The sequence below is a fragment of the Mobula birostris genome, chromosome 6 (genome assembly GCF_030028105.1).
Source record: "Mobula birostris isolate sMobBir1 chromosome 6, sMobBir1.hap1, whole genome shotgun sequence".
NCBI classification, from domain to species: Eukaryota; Metazoa; Chordata; class Chondrichthyes; order Myliobatiformes; family Myliobatidae; genus Mobula; species Mobula birostris.
Window position 1 is genome coordinate 18,298,304 of NC_092375.1, and position 16,716 is coordinate 18,315,019.

At 43.3% G+C, this 16,716-nt stretch overlaps 2 protein-coding genes across 3 annotated transcripts in view; one reads left to right on the forward strand and one right to left on the reverse strand.

The window, feature by feature from the left end:
• Nucleotides 1–16,716, reverse strand: part of setd4 (SET domain containing 4) — a 148,522-nt gene that overhangs the window by 130,775 nt on the left and 1,031 nt on the right. Inside the window, exons 1-2 of one of the 2 annotated variants that reach the window (XM_072259935.1) lie at nucleotides 15,962–16,714; nucleotides 15,789–15,856 (exon numbers count right to left, since the gene is read on the reverse strand). The gene's annotated coding sequence lies outside the window, so the exon portion shown is untranslated. Of the gene's footprint in view, nucleotides 1–15,788; nucleotides 15,857–15,961; nucleotides 16,715–16,716 lie in introns of those variants that run through there. The other variant, XM_072259934.1, reaches the window with a different exon arrangement.
• LOC140198830 (carbonyl reductase [NADPH] 1-like) lies at nucleotides 498–13,016 on the forward strand. The gene is made up of 2 exons (XM_072259944.1): nucleotides 498–937; nucleotides 12,426–13,016. The coding sequence occupies exons 1-2, from the start codon at nucleotides 547–549 to the stop codon at nucleotides 12,860–12,862; spliced, it is 828 nt and encodes a 275-aa protein (XP_072116045.1). The 5' UTR covers nucleotides 498–546; the 3' UTR covers nucleotides 12,863–13,016.

The window sequence follows — 16,716 nt, forward strand, 5'->3', positions numbered from 1 at the left end:
AATACCTTTGCCCTAAATTGCTCTTTGCGACGATTGGAACCTATCAGAATATCAATGTGAACAGAATAAAACAACTTATTTTTTGCAGAAACACATCTGTTGCGAAATTCCAGGTTTAAGAAGAGAACTCTGATTCTTTTTTTTAACCTGATTAATGCGCGCCTACACAACAAATTAAAGTTCAAAATACATTTATTATCGAAGTCCGTATATGTCAGCAAATTCTATGCTGAGATTCTGTTTCTTGCGGGCATTCACAGTAGAATAAAGCAATACAATAGAATCAATGAAAAATTACACCCAAAGATGACAAGTAACCGAACAAATAGAAGTAATCAAATAAAATTGACGCTTAAGAATATAATTACAGAAAAGGGATTGAATGAAAAAGTTCCAGATACTCTCGGGAGAAGAGTATCACAGGAGCGCCTACGCAGTCGGACTGACTGTATCCAATTCAGAGATTGGGCCCTGACATTTCCCACCGATCAGTTCCCACCCACCTGCTGCAATCGCGCATTCCAAAACTGTCGTGCTGGTGGAAACATGCTGACGCGAGTGGCGGTGGTGAGCGGAGCCAACAAGGGCATCGGGCTGGAGGTGGTGCGGGCTCTGTGCCGACAGTTTGACGGGGACGTGTACCTGACAGCCCGGGACGTGGGCCGCGGGCAGCAGGCGGTGGAGAAGCTGCGGCAGGAGCAGCTGAATCCGCTCTTCCATCAGCTGGACATCGACAACCTGCAGAGCATCCGAAAGCTGCGCGCGTTTATGCTCGAGAAGTACGGAGGCATCGACGTCCTGATCAACAACGCTGGCATCGCTTTTAAAGTGGCAGATACAACCCCGTTCGGCATCCAAGCTGAAGTGACGATGGCCACCAATTTCTTCGCCACCCGGGATATGTGCACTGAGCTTCTCCCAATCATCAAACCTCACGGTGAGCTCTGATTGAATACTATAAGTTGTTCGTTTTGATTTTAAATTAACCTCTCTTTGGCATTCGGTATGTTTATAAGGTGACTTCAGCATCATTTCAGGGAGGAGGGTCAGCGGGGTTCATAGACCAAAGCAAAACAGAAAAACGAAGATAAGTTTCAGGTCGAAGAGACTCGGTCTGAAAGAGAAGAAGTTATATTTACACTACGCCGGATAATTTTGAAAACGCCGGTTTCGAGTAAAAACGACAGGCGTCCACACGAAGCGTTTTTCAAATTATCCCTGTCCGCATTAGGCGGATATTTGGGTGCATCTCCTCCTACTGGGCATGCGCAGGACGCAGAAAACAAGCCATACAGTACTTGGTGCGTGGTTGTCTAGTTACAGAGTAGAAAAACTTTAAAGGAATTGCTCTTGGCTCTCGCGCAGGAGAACTTAAAACTAAAAAAAAACAAATACTGGAGCGTATGGAGGCAACCGACAGGGAGTTCACGGCTGACGACGAACATTGAAAAACTGACTAACTCTGTTGTATTAATAAAGCATCTTGTTAAATGTATAAAACATGTCTGCATCAGTGTTATCTTGTATTTCCATACAACATTACATTAGGCTGTTACACATCTATTGTCAGAGAAGTACTTGCATAAATAGGTAAATCACCTTCATACAAGCAAGGACAGAAAACAGGGCAAAATGAGTATACTTATTTATTCAGTAAGCTATGGGTCAAAGTATTTGGTGAGTACATTTCTAACCCTTCCGGCTTCAGTCTCGTTGCCGTTTGTACTGAAATTGTTAGGTTACGTGGGGGTTTGCGTTCAAGAAAACAACGAAATGCCGCGCTGCGGCCATCTGTTCCAGCACGTCATGACAGCGTTTTTAAATAGTCAAAAAAGCTGACTTTACAATTTAACTCTCACGCCGTTCACACCGACTGCGCGTTATAACAACCGTACGGCAGTGCTTGCGCAGTACCAAGCAGAAGCAGAAAAAGCATTGTTGTGTGGTGGCGGTGTCATGACAGCGTTTTTAAATCTGTCCGTTTACCCCGTCACACTACAACGGATATTATGCGTTTTCAGATTTATTCACTCTGGAGACCGTTTCTGAAAATCTCCGTTTTCGGGGGATGAAAACGCCGTTTTAGTGTGGACAGAGGGTCAAAACGAAGAGAAAAGGCTTCGTTTTCAAAATTATCCGGCGTAGTGCAGACGTAGAAGTTACAATGAAGTCCATGCAACAACACGTAGTTCGCTTCTGTAGAACTCATTGCGCTAAGTTACGCAGTTCATTTTTGGCTAAAAAAAAAACTATCGAGTGTACAACATATGCCATGGATCCAGTATTGACTCCCAGTGAACACCACAGTACACTTCACTCAATTTTTAAAAAGTTTACTTGTGTTCTCTGCCTTATAATTGGCATGTTTACACGTTGCTATGAACATGGTTGTTAGGAAGCATTGTGGATACATGGGATAACTAAAATGAGGACCAGTCTTAAGGAAATAAAATCTGTATCTTATTTAATTTCCACCTGATAATTTGTGGCTAGTGAAACCAATCGTTCTGATTCTGTCCCATTGAAACCACAATAGGGGAATACGACAAATGAATGTCTGGGCTATTAGCACAATGATAAAGGTGCATCCCTGTCACTAAATGCATGGTTCAGGACAGATCTGTTTTGTCACTTAGCCTTCTAGATACATGGACCCATCCCTCGCCACTAGTATAAAAAGGGTATACTGTACTGAGTTTTGCATGTCTGGAGTTCGTACTCAGGCTTTTGGGACAGACCCAAATTGAATTTTCAATAAGTTCTACTAGTTGGGAAGTACCACCATTGGAAATATGAAGCTCTGTAAAGTGTACCTGGCTATATTGAAAATTAAGAGGGTGATTATAGCAATTGAAATGGCTGTTTATTGTTCAGTATTGAGGAAGTATAAAACACTTCATGAGGAGAGTGAGATTCTCTTTGTTCCCCCTGGACTGACTCCCTCCCTCCCTCTCTCCCTCCCTCTCTCCCTCTCTCTCCCTCCCTCTCTCTCTCCCTTCCTCTCTCCCTCCCTTCTCCCCCCCCCCATGCTTGTGAATAAAGACAGTTTTTATATTTGCTATTTACAGTTGCTGTGTCAGTCACAACATTTGGGGGTTTGTCCAGGATACATTCATGACCCACTATGTGGTTAGTGACTGCCAACTACCCTCATAATTATTGTATTTTCCCCTCCATAAACCTGCTTGATTATTTATTGTACTGAAAAATAACTAGCAAACTAGAACAGTGTTTTAAGTCATTAAGAAGTATAATAATAACTGAGCCCACAGCATACCTTCAATTAGTATTTTCTACTTCTTTTAATTCTAATTCATACCTGCTATCCTGAACATCAAACCAATGACAAATCTCAGTTTAATAATTTGACTTCAATTTCACATACTTTCATTGAGTTTTTTAAAAATTCTGAACCTTGCGTAGCTTCTATGAGTTCACATAAGCAAAGTCAAACCATGTTGCTTCTCCTAAATAAGTTCAGATTTTCTTACGCTCTGCACTCTATCCTTCTAGATTTCAATATATCCTTAACTGTTGTTAAGCTGTTTGGTCATTAACTTTTTGGAGTTTGCTCTTGAATTGTCACTCAACCGTACACATGTATACCAAATGAAACAACATTCCACTGGACCAAGGTGTACAACACACTATATATAACTCACACACATAACACACAAGGTAATATTACCATTTGCAAATTAACAAATAATAAAGTGCATTTATTACACAAGTTTAAAAAAAATAGCATAACACTACTGGTGCTTCATGTGTGATGAGACCTGGGTGGTGTCAGGGAGTTCAGTTGTCTTATGCCCTAGAGGAAGAAGCTGTTTCCCATCCTAACAGTTGCTTGCAAGAAGATTTATTGAGTGTATTTACTGAGCAGCAGCTAATTGGTAAGGAGGCTTCTTGTAACTGACAATAAGCAGCCAGGTTACTCAGGAAATGAACACAAAAATAATGTGTTGTTTTGGTCCCAATATATAGCCTGTTTGAATATGGTACCCCCATGTGGTGGAATACAAACATGCTCATGTTTAAAAGGAACCTCAGAATAGTTTTGATAGATAAACTGGACATTCAGCCTATTTAGTCGATGTTGACTTCCGTGGTCCTTTCCCATAGCGCAGGAGACTGACTGGAGACATATAGAGTCACAGAACACTATAGCACAGAAACAGGCGTCCGTGCTAAACTATCATTCTGCCTAGTTCCATGGAACTGCGCCCTGACCACTACCCTCCATACCCCTCACATCCACGTTGCTATCCAAATTTCTCTTAAATGTTGAAATTGAACCTACATCCACCACTTCTGCTGGCAGCTCAGGGCAGCACGGTGACGTAGCGGTTAGCCCGGTGCTTTACATCACCAGAAACCCGCGTTCAATTCCCACTGCTGTCTGTAAGGAGCTTGTGTGCTCTCCCCATGCCTGTACGAGTTTCCCCTGTTTAACCTAGGGTTAAATCAGGGGTTGCTGAGCAGCATGGCTCCAAAGGCCGTGAGGGCCTTTTCCACTCTGTATCTCAATAAAAATAAAAAGAAGTTCCCCCTCATGTTCCCCTTAAACTTTCACATTTCACCCTAAACCCATGATCACCAGCTCTACTCTCACCCAACCTCTGGAAAAAGCCTGCTTGCATTTACCCTGCCTGTACCCCTCATAATTTTGTATACCTCTATCAAATCTCCCCTCTTTCTCCTAAGCTCTAAGGAATAAGATCCTAACCTCTTCAACCTTTCCCTGTGACTCAGGTCTTTAGGTCCTGACAACATCCTTGTAAATTTTCTCTGCACTCTTCCAGCCTTATAGATATCTTTCCTGACCAGAACTGCACACACTATTCCAAATTTGGCATCACCAACATCTTGTACAACTTCAACATTACATCCCAACTTCTGGACTCAATACTTGGAATAATGAAGTCCATCCCCCCATGAACCAATTTCCCCCGGGATCAATAAAGTATGACTTTGACTATTCTTATTACCCTATCTACCAATGACATCACTTTCAAGGCATTATAGATCTGTATTCCCAGAGGTATACAAAATTCCAGATATAACATTCCAAATACAAAATTATAGATATATTGATTATAGATATATATTGAATACATGCAGACATTCTCTCCACAGATTGGATGAGAACTAGAGGTCATAGGCTTAGGTTGAAAGGTGAAATAGTGGAGAAATCTGAGAGGGATATTCTTTACTCTTAGGGTAGTATGATTGTTCATCGAGCTACCAGCGGACCTGGTAAATGCAGGTTCAGTTGTAACATAAGACCATAAAACATAGGGGCAGAATTAGGCCATTTGGCCCATTGAGTCTGCTCATGGCTGATCCATTTTTCCTCTCGGCCCCAATCTCCTGCCTTCTTCCTGTATCCCTTCATGCCCTGACCAATCAAAAATCTATCAACCTCTGCCTTAAATATATATATAAAAAGACTTGGCCTCCACAGCTGCCTGTGGCAATGAATTCTACAGATTCACTACTCTCTGTCTAAAGAAATTCCTCTTCATCTCTGTTCTAAAAGGATATCCCTCTATTCTGAGGCCTCTGTTCTTGGACTCTCCCACTATAGGAAACATCCTCTCCACAGCCCCCTATCAAGGCCTTTCACCATTTGATAGGTTTCAGTGAGGTCACCCCCTCATTCTTCTGAATTCCGGTGAATACAGGCCCAAAGCCATCAAATGCTCTTCATATGACAAGCTGTTTACTCCTGGAATCATTTTCATGAATCTCCTTTGAACTCTCTCCAGTTTCAGCACATCCTCTCTGCAGGAATGGGTGCTTAATGTCCCAAGTTTTGATGTTTTAGAAAGGAGAGAGTGGGTTAGAAGAGGTGGGTGAGTTGCACTTCTAATCAGTGACAATAGCACAGCTGCATTCAAAGGACATAATGGAGGGCTCGTCCACTAAGTCTATACGGGTAGAGCTCAAAAATAGAAAGGATGATATCACTCTGATGTGTTGTACTACAGACCCCAAATAGCCACCAGGACATTGAGGAACAGATATGCAGGCAAATTAAGGAAAGGCGTAAAAACAATAGGGTTGTTACCATGGGTGTCTTCATCTGTCTAGATAAAGTTAGGCTTTCTGAGTGCAGGTGTTTTAAATGGAGCAGAGTTTGTTAGGTGCATCCAGGAGGGCAGGAGGATTTCTTAAATCAGTATGTAGATTCCTCTGATAAAGTTTAAGGGGGATTCTCAGATCTCATCTCTCCTAGATAAAGTTAGGCTTTCTGAGTGCAGGTGGTTTAAATGGAGCAGAGTTTGTTAGGTGTATCCAGGAGGGCAGGAGGATTTCTTAAATCAGTATGTAGATTCCTCTGATAAAGTTTAAGGGGGATTCTCAGATCCCTGTAAACAATGAATTCAGTACTGACTATGTCTGTGACTGCAGTGTATTTGAATAATGTCTTACAGCTGCTTTCTCTGGAGCAAGATAAGGAGTAAAGTTCACCCAGATCCACATAGATGCCTCTGGGCTTTTCACACCTTTTGATTTTGACAAAAAGCAGTACCTGATGGAAATTAGACAGAACGTTCCTTTCTTAATTAAAGCACAAATTTGACGGATGTTCTTATCTTTGTAATTAAGTTGTGGCTCCAGCAAACCAGGTAGGACATTCCTTTTTTTAATTAAGGTGGCTGGAGTGTCTAACAAATTGATTGTACTTTTGTATCAATAGTGCATTGACTTGGTAGGAATGGTAATCAAACTGATTGTTCTCTGTATCAATAGTCCATTGACTTGACTGGAATGGTTATCAAACTGATTGTTCTCTGTATCAGTAGTCCATTGACTTGGTAGGAATGGTTATCAAACTGATTGTTCTTTTGTATCGGTGGCTTTATAACTTCTGACAATTCTGATATCGGGCAGTGAACTTGTAGAACCGCCGGGGAGATGAGAAAGATTCTCTCCCTGATGTCGGGTTCAAGTTCACTCGCCGGCTGAGCTTGAAGAAATAAACGGGTGAAAAGATAAGTAACGATCTTTTTGTGCTGTCGTTATTTGATCTGGCAAAGTTATGTTTACAGCTCAACAAGATAGGGGATGTACTGGACCTGGTTTGTTGGGTAATGAGCCTGGCTAGGTGACTGATCTTTCAGTGGGTTAATAGTTAGGGAACATTGACTACTTAAGCTTTAAGATAGCTATAAGTAAGGATAATTACGGACCTTGCGGGGAAAGTATTAAATTGGAGCAGGGCAAACTACAAGAGCATTAGGCAGGAACTAGGAAGAGTTATTTGGGAACAGCTGTTTTTGGGCAAGTCCACATCTGACATGTGAAAGGTGTTTAGTGGCCAACTGCACAGAGTACAGAACAGATATGTTCTGGCCTGAAGAAAGGACAAGGATGGCAAGGTAAGAGAAACTTGGATGTTGAGAGAGCTGATGAATCTAGTCAAGAAGAAAAAGGAAAAGAATGTAAAACTTAGGAAGCTAGAATCAAACAGAGCTCTTCAAGATTATAAGAAAGCCAGAAAGGAGCTCAAGAGAATTAGGAAACAGAAAAGCGGCCATGAAAAGTCCTAGGCAAGTAGGATTAAAGAGAATTCCAAGGCATTCCATACATGTACCAGGAGCAAGAGAATACCTAAGGAGAGGTTAAGGCCACTCAAGGATAAAGGGGGGGGGGGGGAACATTTGCTCGGATATGAAGGATATGGGTGAGATCCTTAACGAGTGCTTTCCATCCGTATTTATCAAGGAGAAGGGTGTGGGGGCTAGGGAGATCAGTACTGAGCATATTGATATTCTAGGGCATTTCAAAGTGTAAGAGGAGGTAATGTTGGGTTTTTTAAAGAGCTTTACATTGGATAAATCCCCAGAGCCTGATGGTATATACCTCAGATTATTGAGTGAGGTAAAGGGAGAGATTGCTGGGGCGTTGACCAATAACTTCATGTCCTCTCTAGACACAGGCGGGGACCTGGAGGACTGGTAAGTAGCTGGTTCGAGAAGGGAACCAGGGCTATTCCTGGAAACTATAGACTGGTCAGTCTCGGGTCAGTGGTAGGGAAATTACTTGAGAGAAGTCTTGGGGATAGGGTTTGTTTGGAAAATAAATCCTAACCCCAAGTATTTGGAAAACTGTGGTGTAATTAGGGACAGCCAGCATAGCTTTGTGCAGAGAAGCCATGTCTTACTAGCTTAATTGAGTTGTTTGGGTGAGGTGACAAGGGTTATGAAGGTAGATCTGTGGATGATGTCTACATGAATTTTAGTAAGGGATTTGACAAGGTCCCTCTGGGAGGCACATCCAGAGGATTAAGATCCATGGTGAATTGGCCGTTTGGATTCAGGATTTGCTTGCCTGTAGAAGATGGAGTAGTGGTCAATGGGACTTAGGTTACGTCCACACTACGCCGAATAATTTTGAAAATGCCGGGTTCGAGTAAAAATGACAGGCATCCACACTAAGTGTTTTTCAAGATCTCCATCCACATTAGACGATATTTGGGTGAATCTTCTCCTACCGGGCATGCGCAGGACACACAGAAAACAAGGCTTGCCTGCAGAAGGCAGAGGGTCGTGGTGGAGGGAGTACATTCAGATTGGAGGATTGTGATTAGTGGTGTCCCACAAGGATCTGTTCTGGGACCTCTACTTTTCGTGATCTTTATTAACGACCTGGATGTGGGGGTAGAAGGGTGGGTTGGCAAGTTTGCAGACGACACAAAGGTTGGTGGTGTTGTAGATAGTATAGAGGATTGTCAAAGATTGCAGAGAGACATTGATAGGATGCAGAAGTGGGCTGAGAAGTGGCAGATGGAGTTCAACCCGGAGAAGTGTGAGGTGGTACACTTTGGAAGGACAAACTCCAAGGCAGAGTACAAAGTAAATGGCAGGATACTTGGTAGTGTGGAGGAGCAGAGGGATCTCGGGGTACATGTTCACAGATCTCTGAAAGTTACCTCACAGGTGGATAGGGTAGTTAAGAAAGCTTATGGGGTGTTAGCTTTCATAAGTCGAGGGATAGAGTTTAAGAGTCGCGATGTAATGATGCAGCTCTATAAAACACTGGTTAGGCCACACTTGGTGTATTGTGTCCAGTTCTGGTCACCTCACTATAGGAAGGATGTGGAAGCATTGGAAAGGGTACAGAGGAGATTTACCAGGATGCTGCCTAGTTTAGAAAGTATGCATTATGATCAGAGATTAAGGGAGCTAGGGCTTCACTCTTTGGAGAGAAGGAGGATGAGAGGAGACATGATAGGGGTGTACAAGATAATAAGAGGAATAGATAGAGTGGATAGCCAGCACCTCTTCCCCAGGGCACCACTGCACAATACAAGAGGACGTGGCTTTAAGGTAAGGGGTGGGAAGTTCAAGGGGGATATTAGAGGAAGGTTTTTTACTCAGAGAGTGGTTGGTGCGTGGAATGCACTGCCTGAGTCAGTGGTGGAGGCAGATACACTAGTGAAGTTTAAGAGACTACTAGACAGGTACATGGAGGAATCTAAGGTGGGGGCTTATATGGGAGGCAGGGTTTGAGGGTCGGCACAACATTGTGGGCTGAAGGGCCTGTACTGTGCTGTACTATTCTATGTTCTATGTTCTATGAAACGGTATACAGTACTTAGTGCACATTTGTCCAGTTACAGAGTAGAAAAACTTTAAAGGAATTGCTCTTGGCTCTCGCACAGGAGGACTTAAAACTAAAAAAAACAAATACTGGAGCGTATGGAGGCAACCGACAGGGAGTTCACGGACAGTATGACCCAGCTGATGATGAACATTGAAAAACTGACTAACTCTGTTGCATTAATAAAGCACCTTGTTAAATGTATAAAACATGTCAGCGTCAGTGTTGTCTTGTATTTCCATACAATGTTACATTAGGCTGTTACACATCTTTTGTCAGAGAAGTACTTGCATAAATAGGTGAACCACCTTCATACAAGCAAGGACAGAAAACAGGGCAAAGGGAGTATACTTATTTATTCAGTAAGCTATGGGTCAAAGTATTTGGTGAGTACATTTCTCACCCTTCTGTCATGACAGCATTTTTAAATAGTCAAAAAAGCTCACTTTACAATTTAACTTTCACGCCATTCACACCGACTACGCGGTATAACAGCTTGCGCAGTACCAAGCAGAAGCAGAAAAAACATTGTTGTTCTGGTGGTGTCATGACAGCGTTTTTAAATCTCTCCGTTTACCCCGTATACACTACAACGGATATTAGGCGTTTTCAGATTTATTCACTCTGGAGACCGTTTCTGAAAATCTCCGTTTTTGGGGGATGAAAACGCCATTTCAGTGTGGATAGAAGGTCAAAACGAAAAGAAAAAGCTTCGTTTTCAAAATTATCCGGTGTAGTGTGGACGTACCCTTACTCTAACTGGAGGTCAGTCATTAATGATGTTTCGCTGGGGTCTGTGCTGGAACCTCAACTGTTTGTGATGTATATAAATACCTGGTTGAAAACGTAGATGGATGGGTTAGTAAGTCTGCGGACATGAAGGTTGATGGTGTTATGGACAGTGTAGAACACTGCAAAGAATACAACGGGATATAAACCAGTTGCAGATATGGGCAGGGAATGAGTTTAACCCGGTCGAATCTCAAGTATTGCACCTTGGTAGGTCAAATGCAAAGAGACAGTCACTGTTCAGAGCAAGATCCTTAATGGTGTTGATGAACAGAGGGATCTTGTGGTCTAAGTTCATAGCCAGAAAACTGCTACACAGGTTGATAGAGTGGTTAAGAAGGCATAAGACATTCTTGTCTTTAGTAGTTGAGGCATTAAGTTTAAAAGTCAGGAAGTTAATGTTGCAGCTTAATAAAACTAGTTAGGCCGCATCTGGAGTATTGTATAGTGTTTGGGTCGTTACATTATAGGAAGGATGTCAAGGTTTTGGAGAAGGTGCAGAAGTAGTTTACCACAGTGTTGCCTGGATTAGAGAGCTCCTCTAATAATAAAGAGGTTAACAAACTTGTGTTGTTTTCTCTGGGGCAGCAGAGGCTGAGGGGAGATCTAATGGAGGTTTACAAAATTGAGAGTCATCAATAGAGTAGACATACAATATCTTTTTCTAAGGGTTGAAATGTCCAATAACAGAGGGGAGGCATTTAAGGTGAGGGGGTTGAGTTCAAAGGAGATGTGAGGGGCAAGTTTTCTTTTTAAAGAGTTGTGGATGTCTGGAATGTGCTGCCTGAGGTGGCAGTAGAGGCAAAAATGTTAGAGACTGAAGAGATGTTTAGGTAGGCACATTAGTGCGAGAAAAATGGAAGGATATAGGCATTGCGTAGGCAGAAGCTACTAGTTAGCCATTTGATTACTAATTTAATTGATTCAGCACAACATTGTAGGCCAAAAAGCCTGTTCCTGTGCTGTGCTGTTCTATTAATAAGTCATTTTTGCCCACAGAAATGCTGGTCACTGGGAATGTTTTGTATTTCACACCGTGTGCACTCTGTAAACTCTAGAAAATTCCAAAAGATCAGCAGTTTTTGAGATACTGAATCCCCACCCTGTCTGGCACCAGCAATCTACAGTCAAAGTCATTTAAATCATATTACTTGCCCATTCTGATGTTTGCTCTGAACAACAACTGAATCTCTTGACCATGTCTGTATGCTTTTATGCATTGAGTTGTCACATGATTGGCTGATTAGATATTTGCTTTAACAAGCAGGAGTACAGGTATAACTAATAAAATGAGTGTATATATTGATTAGTGAGTGACCTTGGACTTAACACCCTGATAAAGTTAATTTATTATCAAAGACCTGTTCCACTTTGCTATGTAAATACAAACTCAGTCAGGATCTGTAGTTTTGGTAATTACATTCCTACAAGGGTGACAGGGTGAAGATGTGTCTCTACCAAAGGAAGTATAAGGTGCTCCTTCCCTCTGCTAGCCCGCAGGCCACTCTTGGGCAAGGTGTAGCACCTGCTTAGAACCCCACTTCCCGATCAGGGTCACATGAAGCCATGGGAGCAGCGGTGGATAGTTGTATGAGCAGCTGGTGCATGTCACGAGCCCTGGTTATGTGACCACTGACGTTGGGTAGACAAACTGTGAAGAGTATTGATCATGGCTGGGATCACCCATCTTGTAAAGACACTGTCTAGAAGGCATTGACAAACCACATGCTGTAGAAACATTTGCCAAGAACAATTATGGTCAAGAGAGCATGATTTCCCATGTCATATGACATGGTACCTGACATGCCTACAATTGGAGAGTTTGGCTTGAACAATAACCCAGTCCGATGAAGGGTCCCAGCCTGAAACACCGACTGTTTATCCCTTTCCATTGATGGTGCCTGGCCTGCTGAGTTCCTCCAGCACTTTGTGTGTATTGCGATGGATTAAGTTGAGAGAAAAGGTGCTCTCACTCTTTCTTTTGTTCTTTGTGTCTAATGTTTTGCAAACTTTTAAATTGGCAGGGAGAGTGGTGAACGTATCCAGCACATCCGGCTCTGAAGCACTGTCGAAATGCAGCCCGGAACTGCAGGTGAAATTCCGCAGCACCACCATCACGGAGGAAGAATTGGTGGAGCTGATGAGGAAGTTTGTTGAGGATGCTAAAAAAGAGGTGCACACTCAGCAGGGGTGGCCCTCCCATGCCTATGGGATTACAAAGTTGGGGCTTACTGTCCTCTCCAAGATCCTTGCCCGGAGGTTGAGTAAGGAGAGAGCAGCAGACAAGATCCTCTTGAATGCCTGCTGCCCTGGTTGGGTGAAAACCGATATGGCTGGTCCTAATGCACCCGGCACAGCCGAAGAGGGGGCTGTGACCCCCGTTTATTTAGCCCTTCTACCAGAAGGTGCAGAAGGCCCACACGGAGAGTACGTTACCAATAAAACTGTGCAGGAGTGGTAATTTTGAAATTTAGGTCATGGGGCAGATACAAAAATTGGGGAGCACAAAGTTCAGAAGATTATTTTTGATCCACAAATCTGTATGTTGATTCTTGCAAATTTATGGCTTTGTTTATCAGTGGAAATAATTAAAATTAGATAAATTCTATGAAGAATTTCTCTTGCTTTTTAATTTTAATTACACGGTAGCAGGCCTTCTGGCCCAATGAGACTCTGCCACCCAATTGTACCTATGTGACCAATTGCTCTACTAATGCATATGTGGGAGGAAATCGGAGCTCTTGGAGGAAACCCAAGCAGTCACAAGGAGGATCCACAAACTCCTTACAGACAACATCGGCAATGAATCCCCATCACTGGCACTGTAATGGTGTTGTGCTAGCCACTACGAAGTGAAGGTAGACGAGAGCTAATGTGATGGGGATGTGCAATGTAAAATATGATGAGACATGGATCGAGTGGACAGCCAGAGACTTGTTCCCAAGGCCAGAAATGGCTAATACAAGCGAGCATAATTTTAAGGCGATTGGAGTAAAATATAGGAGGAATATTAGAGTTCAGTTTTGTTTAAATGCAGAGAGAGAGATGGGTGCCTGTACTGCACTCGGAGGGGTGGTAGAGGCAGGTATATTAGCGGTATTTAAAAGAGTCTTAGATAGGCACATGGATGAGAAATGGAGGGCTATGTGGGAGGGAAGGGTTAGATTGATCCTGGAGTAGGTTAAAAGGTGGCACAACATTGTGGGCCGAAGGGCCTGTACTGTGCTGTCATAGACTAGCCATCTTATCATACTTGCTTTCTTAGTTACAAGAGTAAAGGGCAGAGAAAGATTGGTGGATTAGCTGTCAGCATTGTGATGGCCACTGTGCTGTGTGTACACCAACCTTCGTGCATACTTTAACAGGCCTAAACGGCAGCAGAAAAGTTGGCCAGTGAGTTTGTGTCCCAGGGTGCCACGGAGAACTTCTTTTTGTAGTTTTTGAATATTGCTTAATACAGTAGGTTTTGTTCAAAAGTTTTAATCCATTTTTCCTCTCCGAATCTCCCTGCATCTGCTTCCTGTGTTTCTCCTCGGAATGCAACCTGCTGCCTGAGTGAGTGGTGGAAACAAGAACTCTTGCAACAAAATCATTTCCATAGATGCGACCCGAGTTCCTCCAACATGTTATGTGTGTTGCTTTGGATTTCCAGCATCTACAGAATTTCTCATGTTTAAAATGTTATCAATTTACCCCCGACTTCAGCAGGAACAACAGGGCAATTCCACCTGGAGTCTGGATGTTAGATGATCACAGTCCATATTGTAATATAGGGGCTTTTTAATTAAAAACCTTTTTTTGAGCAAATACTATGCCACCCTGAAGCTGAAACTATAACTTAGACTATTCAAAGACTGTAACTTTTTGGGGTGCACAGGATTTATGACTAAAGCCTCAGAGGCTGGGGTCCTGAGAGCTTGAGCAGGTTTGGCACTTGGATGAAAGAAAAATGGATGCTTATACTGGAGGGAAGGGTTAGATTGATCTTAGAGTAGGTTAAAAAGTGAGCACGATATTTCACTGTATGTTTCGATGTACATGCAACAAGGAAAGCTAAACTTTCTTCCTTTCAACAGTGTGGACTGAAGGGCCTGTACTGTTCTATGTAACAATCGCAGGTGAATGGCCTGATGGTACTTCCTGGTGGTACCTGGGTCGTCCAGAGCAAAGAGCCAGAGAATCATTTCTGCTGTTGACCTGTTATGGCACTAGGTAGATCCAGGCCATAAACAACTTCGCAAAGCCGTTCCTTATGGTTGATGTAAGTGCTACTAGACGGTAGTTATTGAGGCTGGTCACCATGCTCTTCTTGGGCACCAGTACAATCGATGCCTTTCTGAATCTGATGGCACCAGTACACTGAAGTGAGAGTTTGACTGTGTCTGTAAACACACTAGCCGATTGGTCTGCACAGATCTTTCGTACTTCGTCATAGAGCTCTACAGCACACAAACAGGCCATTTTGCCCATCTTGTCTGTGTCAAACTATTTATCTGCCTCATTCTATTGACCCACACCTGGAACATACCCCTTCCATCCATGCTCCTATCGAAATTTGTCTGAGACATTGAAATCTAACTAGCAACCACCACTTTCACTGGCAGCTCATTCCGCACTCTCACCACCGAGTGAAGAAGTCCCCCCTCAGGTTCCCTTTAAAATACTTGACCAGGTACACCCTCTGTATCAGATTCCTTCCATGGATTCACCCTCTTGAAGGATGCCTGAATGTCAGTCTTGGAGACTGAGATGACAAGCTCATCCAGAGATGTGGGGTCTGTGTGAGTGCGACATGCAGTGCTAAATGTGCACAAAAGGCATCTAACTGATTGGATCCAGGTCACTGCCACTCGTGCTACCTGACCTCACATTGAAGGAAGTCGTATAGTGCAAGGCCTGCTGTTCACTCCTAATTCTAGTTTAGACAGAAATTACTTCTGTGCTCACAAGGGCCATGCCTGGTCAAGGTACCGAGGGCTTCTCAATTCACCATGTAGACCATACGGTGTCCTGGGGCAAAGTTAGAGGCAGAGAGGCCTGCTTCTTTATCAAGACCTCATGGTGCTTGGTAGTGATGGTTCCTGTTCACCCAGTTTGGAATATCTGATGGTAATGTGGCATCCATACTATGAGCCATGGGAAATCAATCAGCTAGTCTACATCCCACCGCACACAGACATGAGCCCCGTACTCAATCAACTACACTACTCAATGGTCAACAACCTTGAAATGAGATACTCAGATGCCCTCTTCATCACTGCTGTGGACTTCAAACTAGGCCAACTTAAACTTGTGTTTTCAAAGTACTACCAACACATCTCCTGGCCCACCAGGTCCCCAAACACCCTTTGACCATTGCTACATAAACAACAAAAATGCCTACTGACCTCACCTCTCTTGGTAATTCAGATCAAAGCAACACTCGGTAAATCAGACCATCAGGCTGTGCTTCTCCCTGCGTACAAACAAGGAGAAGGATCCAGTTACAAAGCTGGAGGCCAACATCACACCATCCCTCCAGAGGGTGAAATCTTGCAAAAGTCAGACCCTGACAGTGTACCTGGTGGGGTACCGAAAACCGGTGCTTATGAAATGCTGGAGGAACTCAGCAAGCTAGGCAGCATTTATGGAGGATCTTAGATGGTCCTATTCTTAAAAAAAAAGTGCTGGCATTGGAGAGGGGTCAGCAGAGGTTCACATGGATTATTCCAGAAATGAAAGGGTTATCATACGAGGAACGTTTGATGGCTCAGGGTCTGTACATGCCGGAATTTAGAAGGATGAGGGGGGGATCTCATTGAAATCTTTTGAATGTTGAAAGGCCTAGACAGAGTAGATGTGGAAAGGATGTTTTCCATGGTGGGAGAGTCTAGGACAAGAGAATACAGCCTCAGGATAGAGGGGCATACATTTAAAACAGATGCAGAGAAATTTCTTTAGCCAGAGGGTAGTGAATTTGTGGAATTTATTACCACAGGCAGCTGTGGAAGCCAGATCATTGGGTGCATTAAAGGCAGAGATTGATAGGTTCTTGATTGGCCACGGCATCAAAGATTATGGGGAGAAGGCTGGGGAGTGGGGCTGAGGTGGGGGGAAAAAGGGATCTGCCATGATTGAAAGGCGGAGCAGACTCGATGGGCCAAATGGCCTAATTATGCTCCACATGAGGAAATCTGCAGATGCTGGAAATTCAAGCGACACACACAAAAAATGCTGGAGGAACTCAGCAGGTCAGGCAGTATCTATAGGAAGAGGTACGGTCGACGTTTTGGGCCGGGAACCCTTCTTCAGGACTAACTGAAAGAAGAGATAGTA

Coding starts and splice junctions, on each gene's coding strand:
- LOC140198830 (XM_072259944.1), top strand. CDS start 547: ATGCTGACGCGAGTGGCGGTGGTGAGCGGAGCCAACAAGGGCATCGGG. Junction 938..12,425: donor CCCAATCATCAAACCTCACG/GTGAGCTCTGAT, acceptor TTAAATTGGCAG/GGAGAGTGGTGAACGTATCC.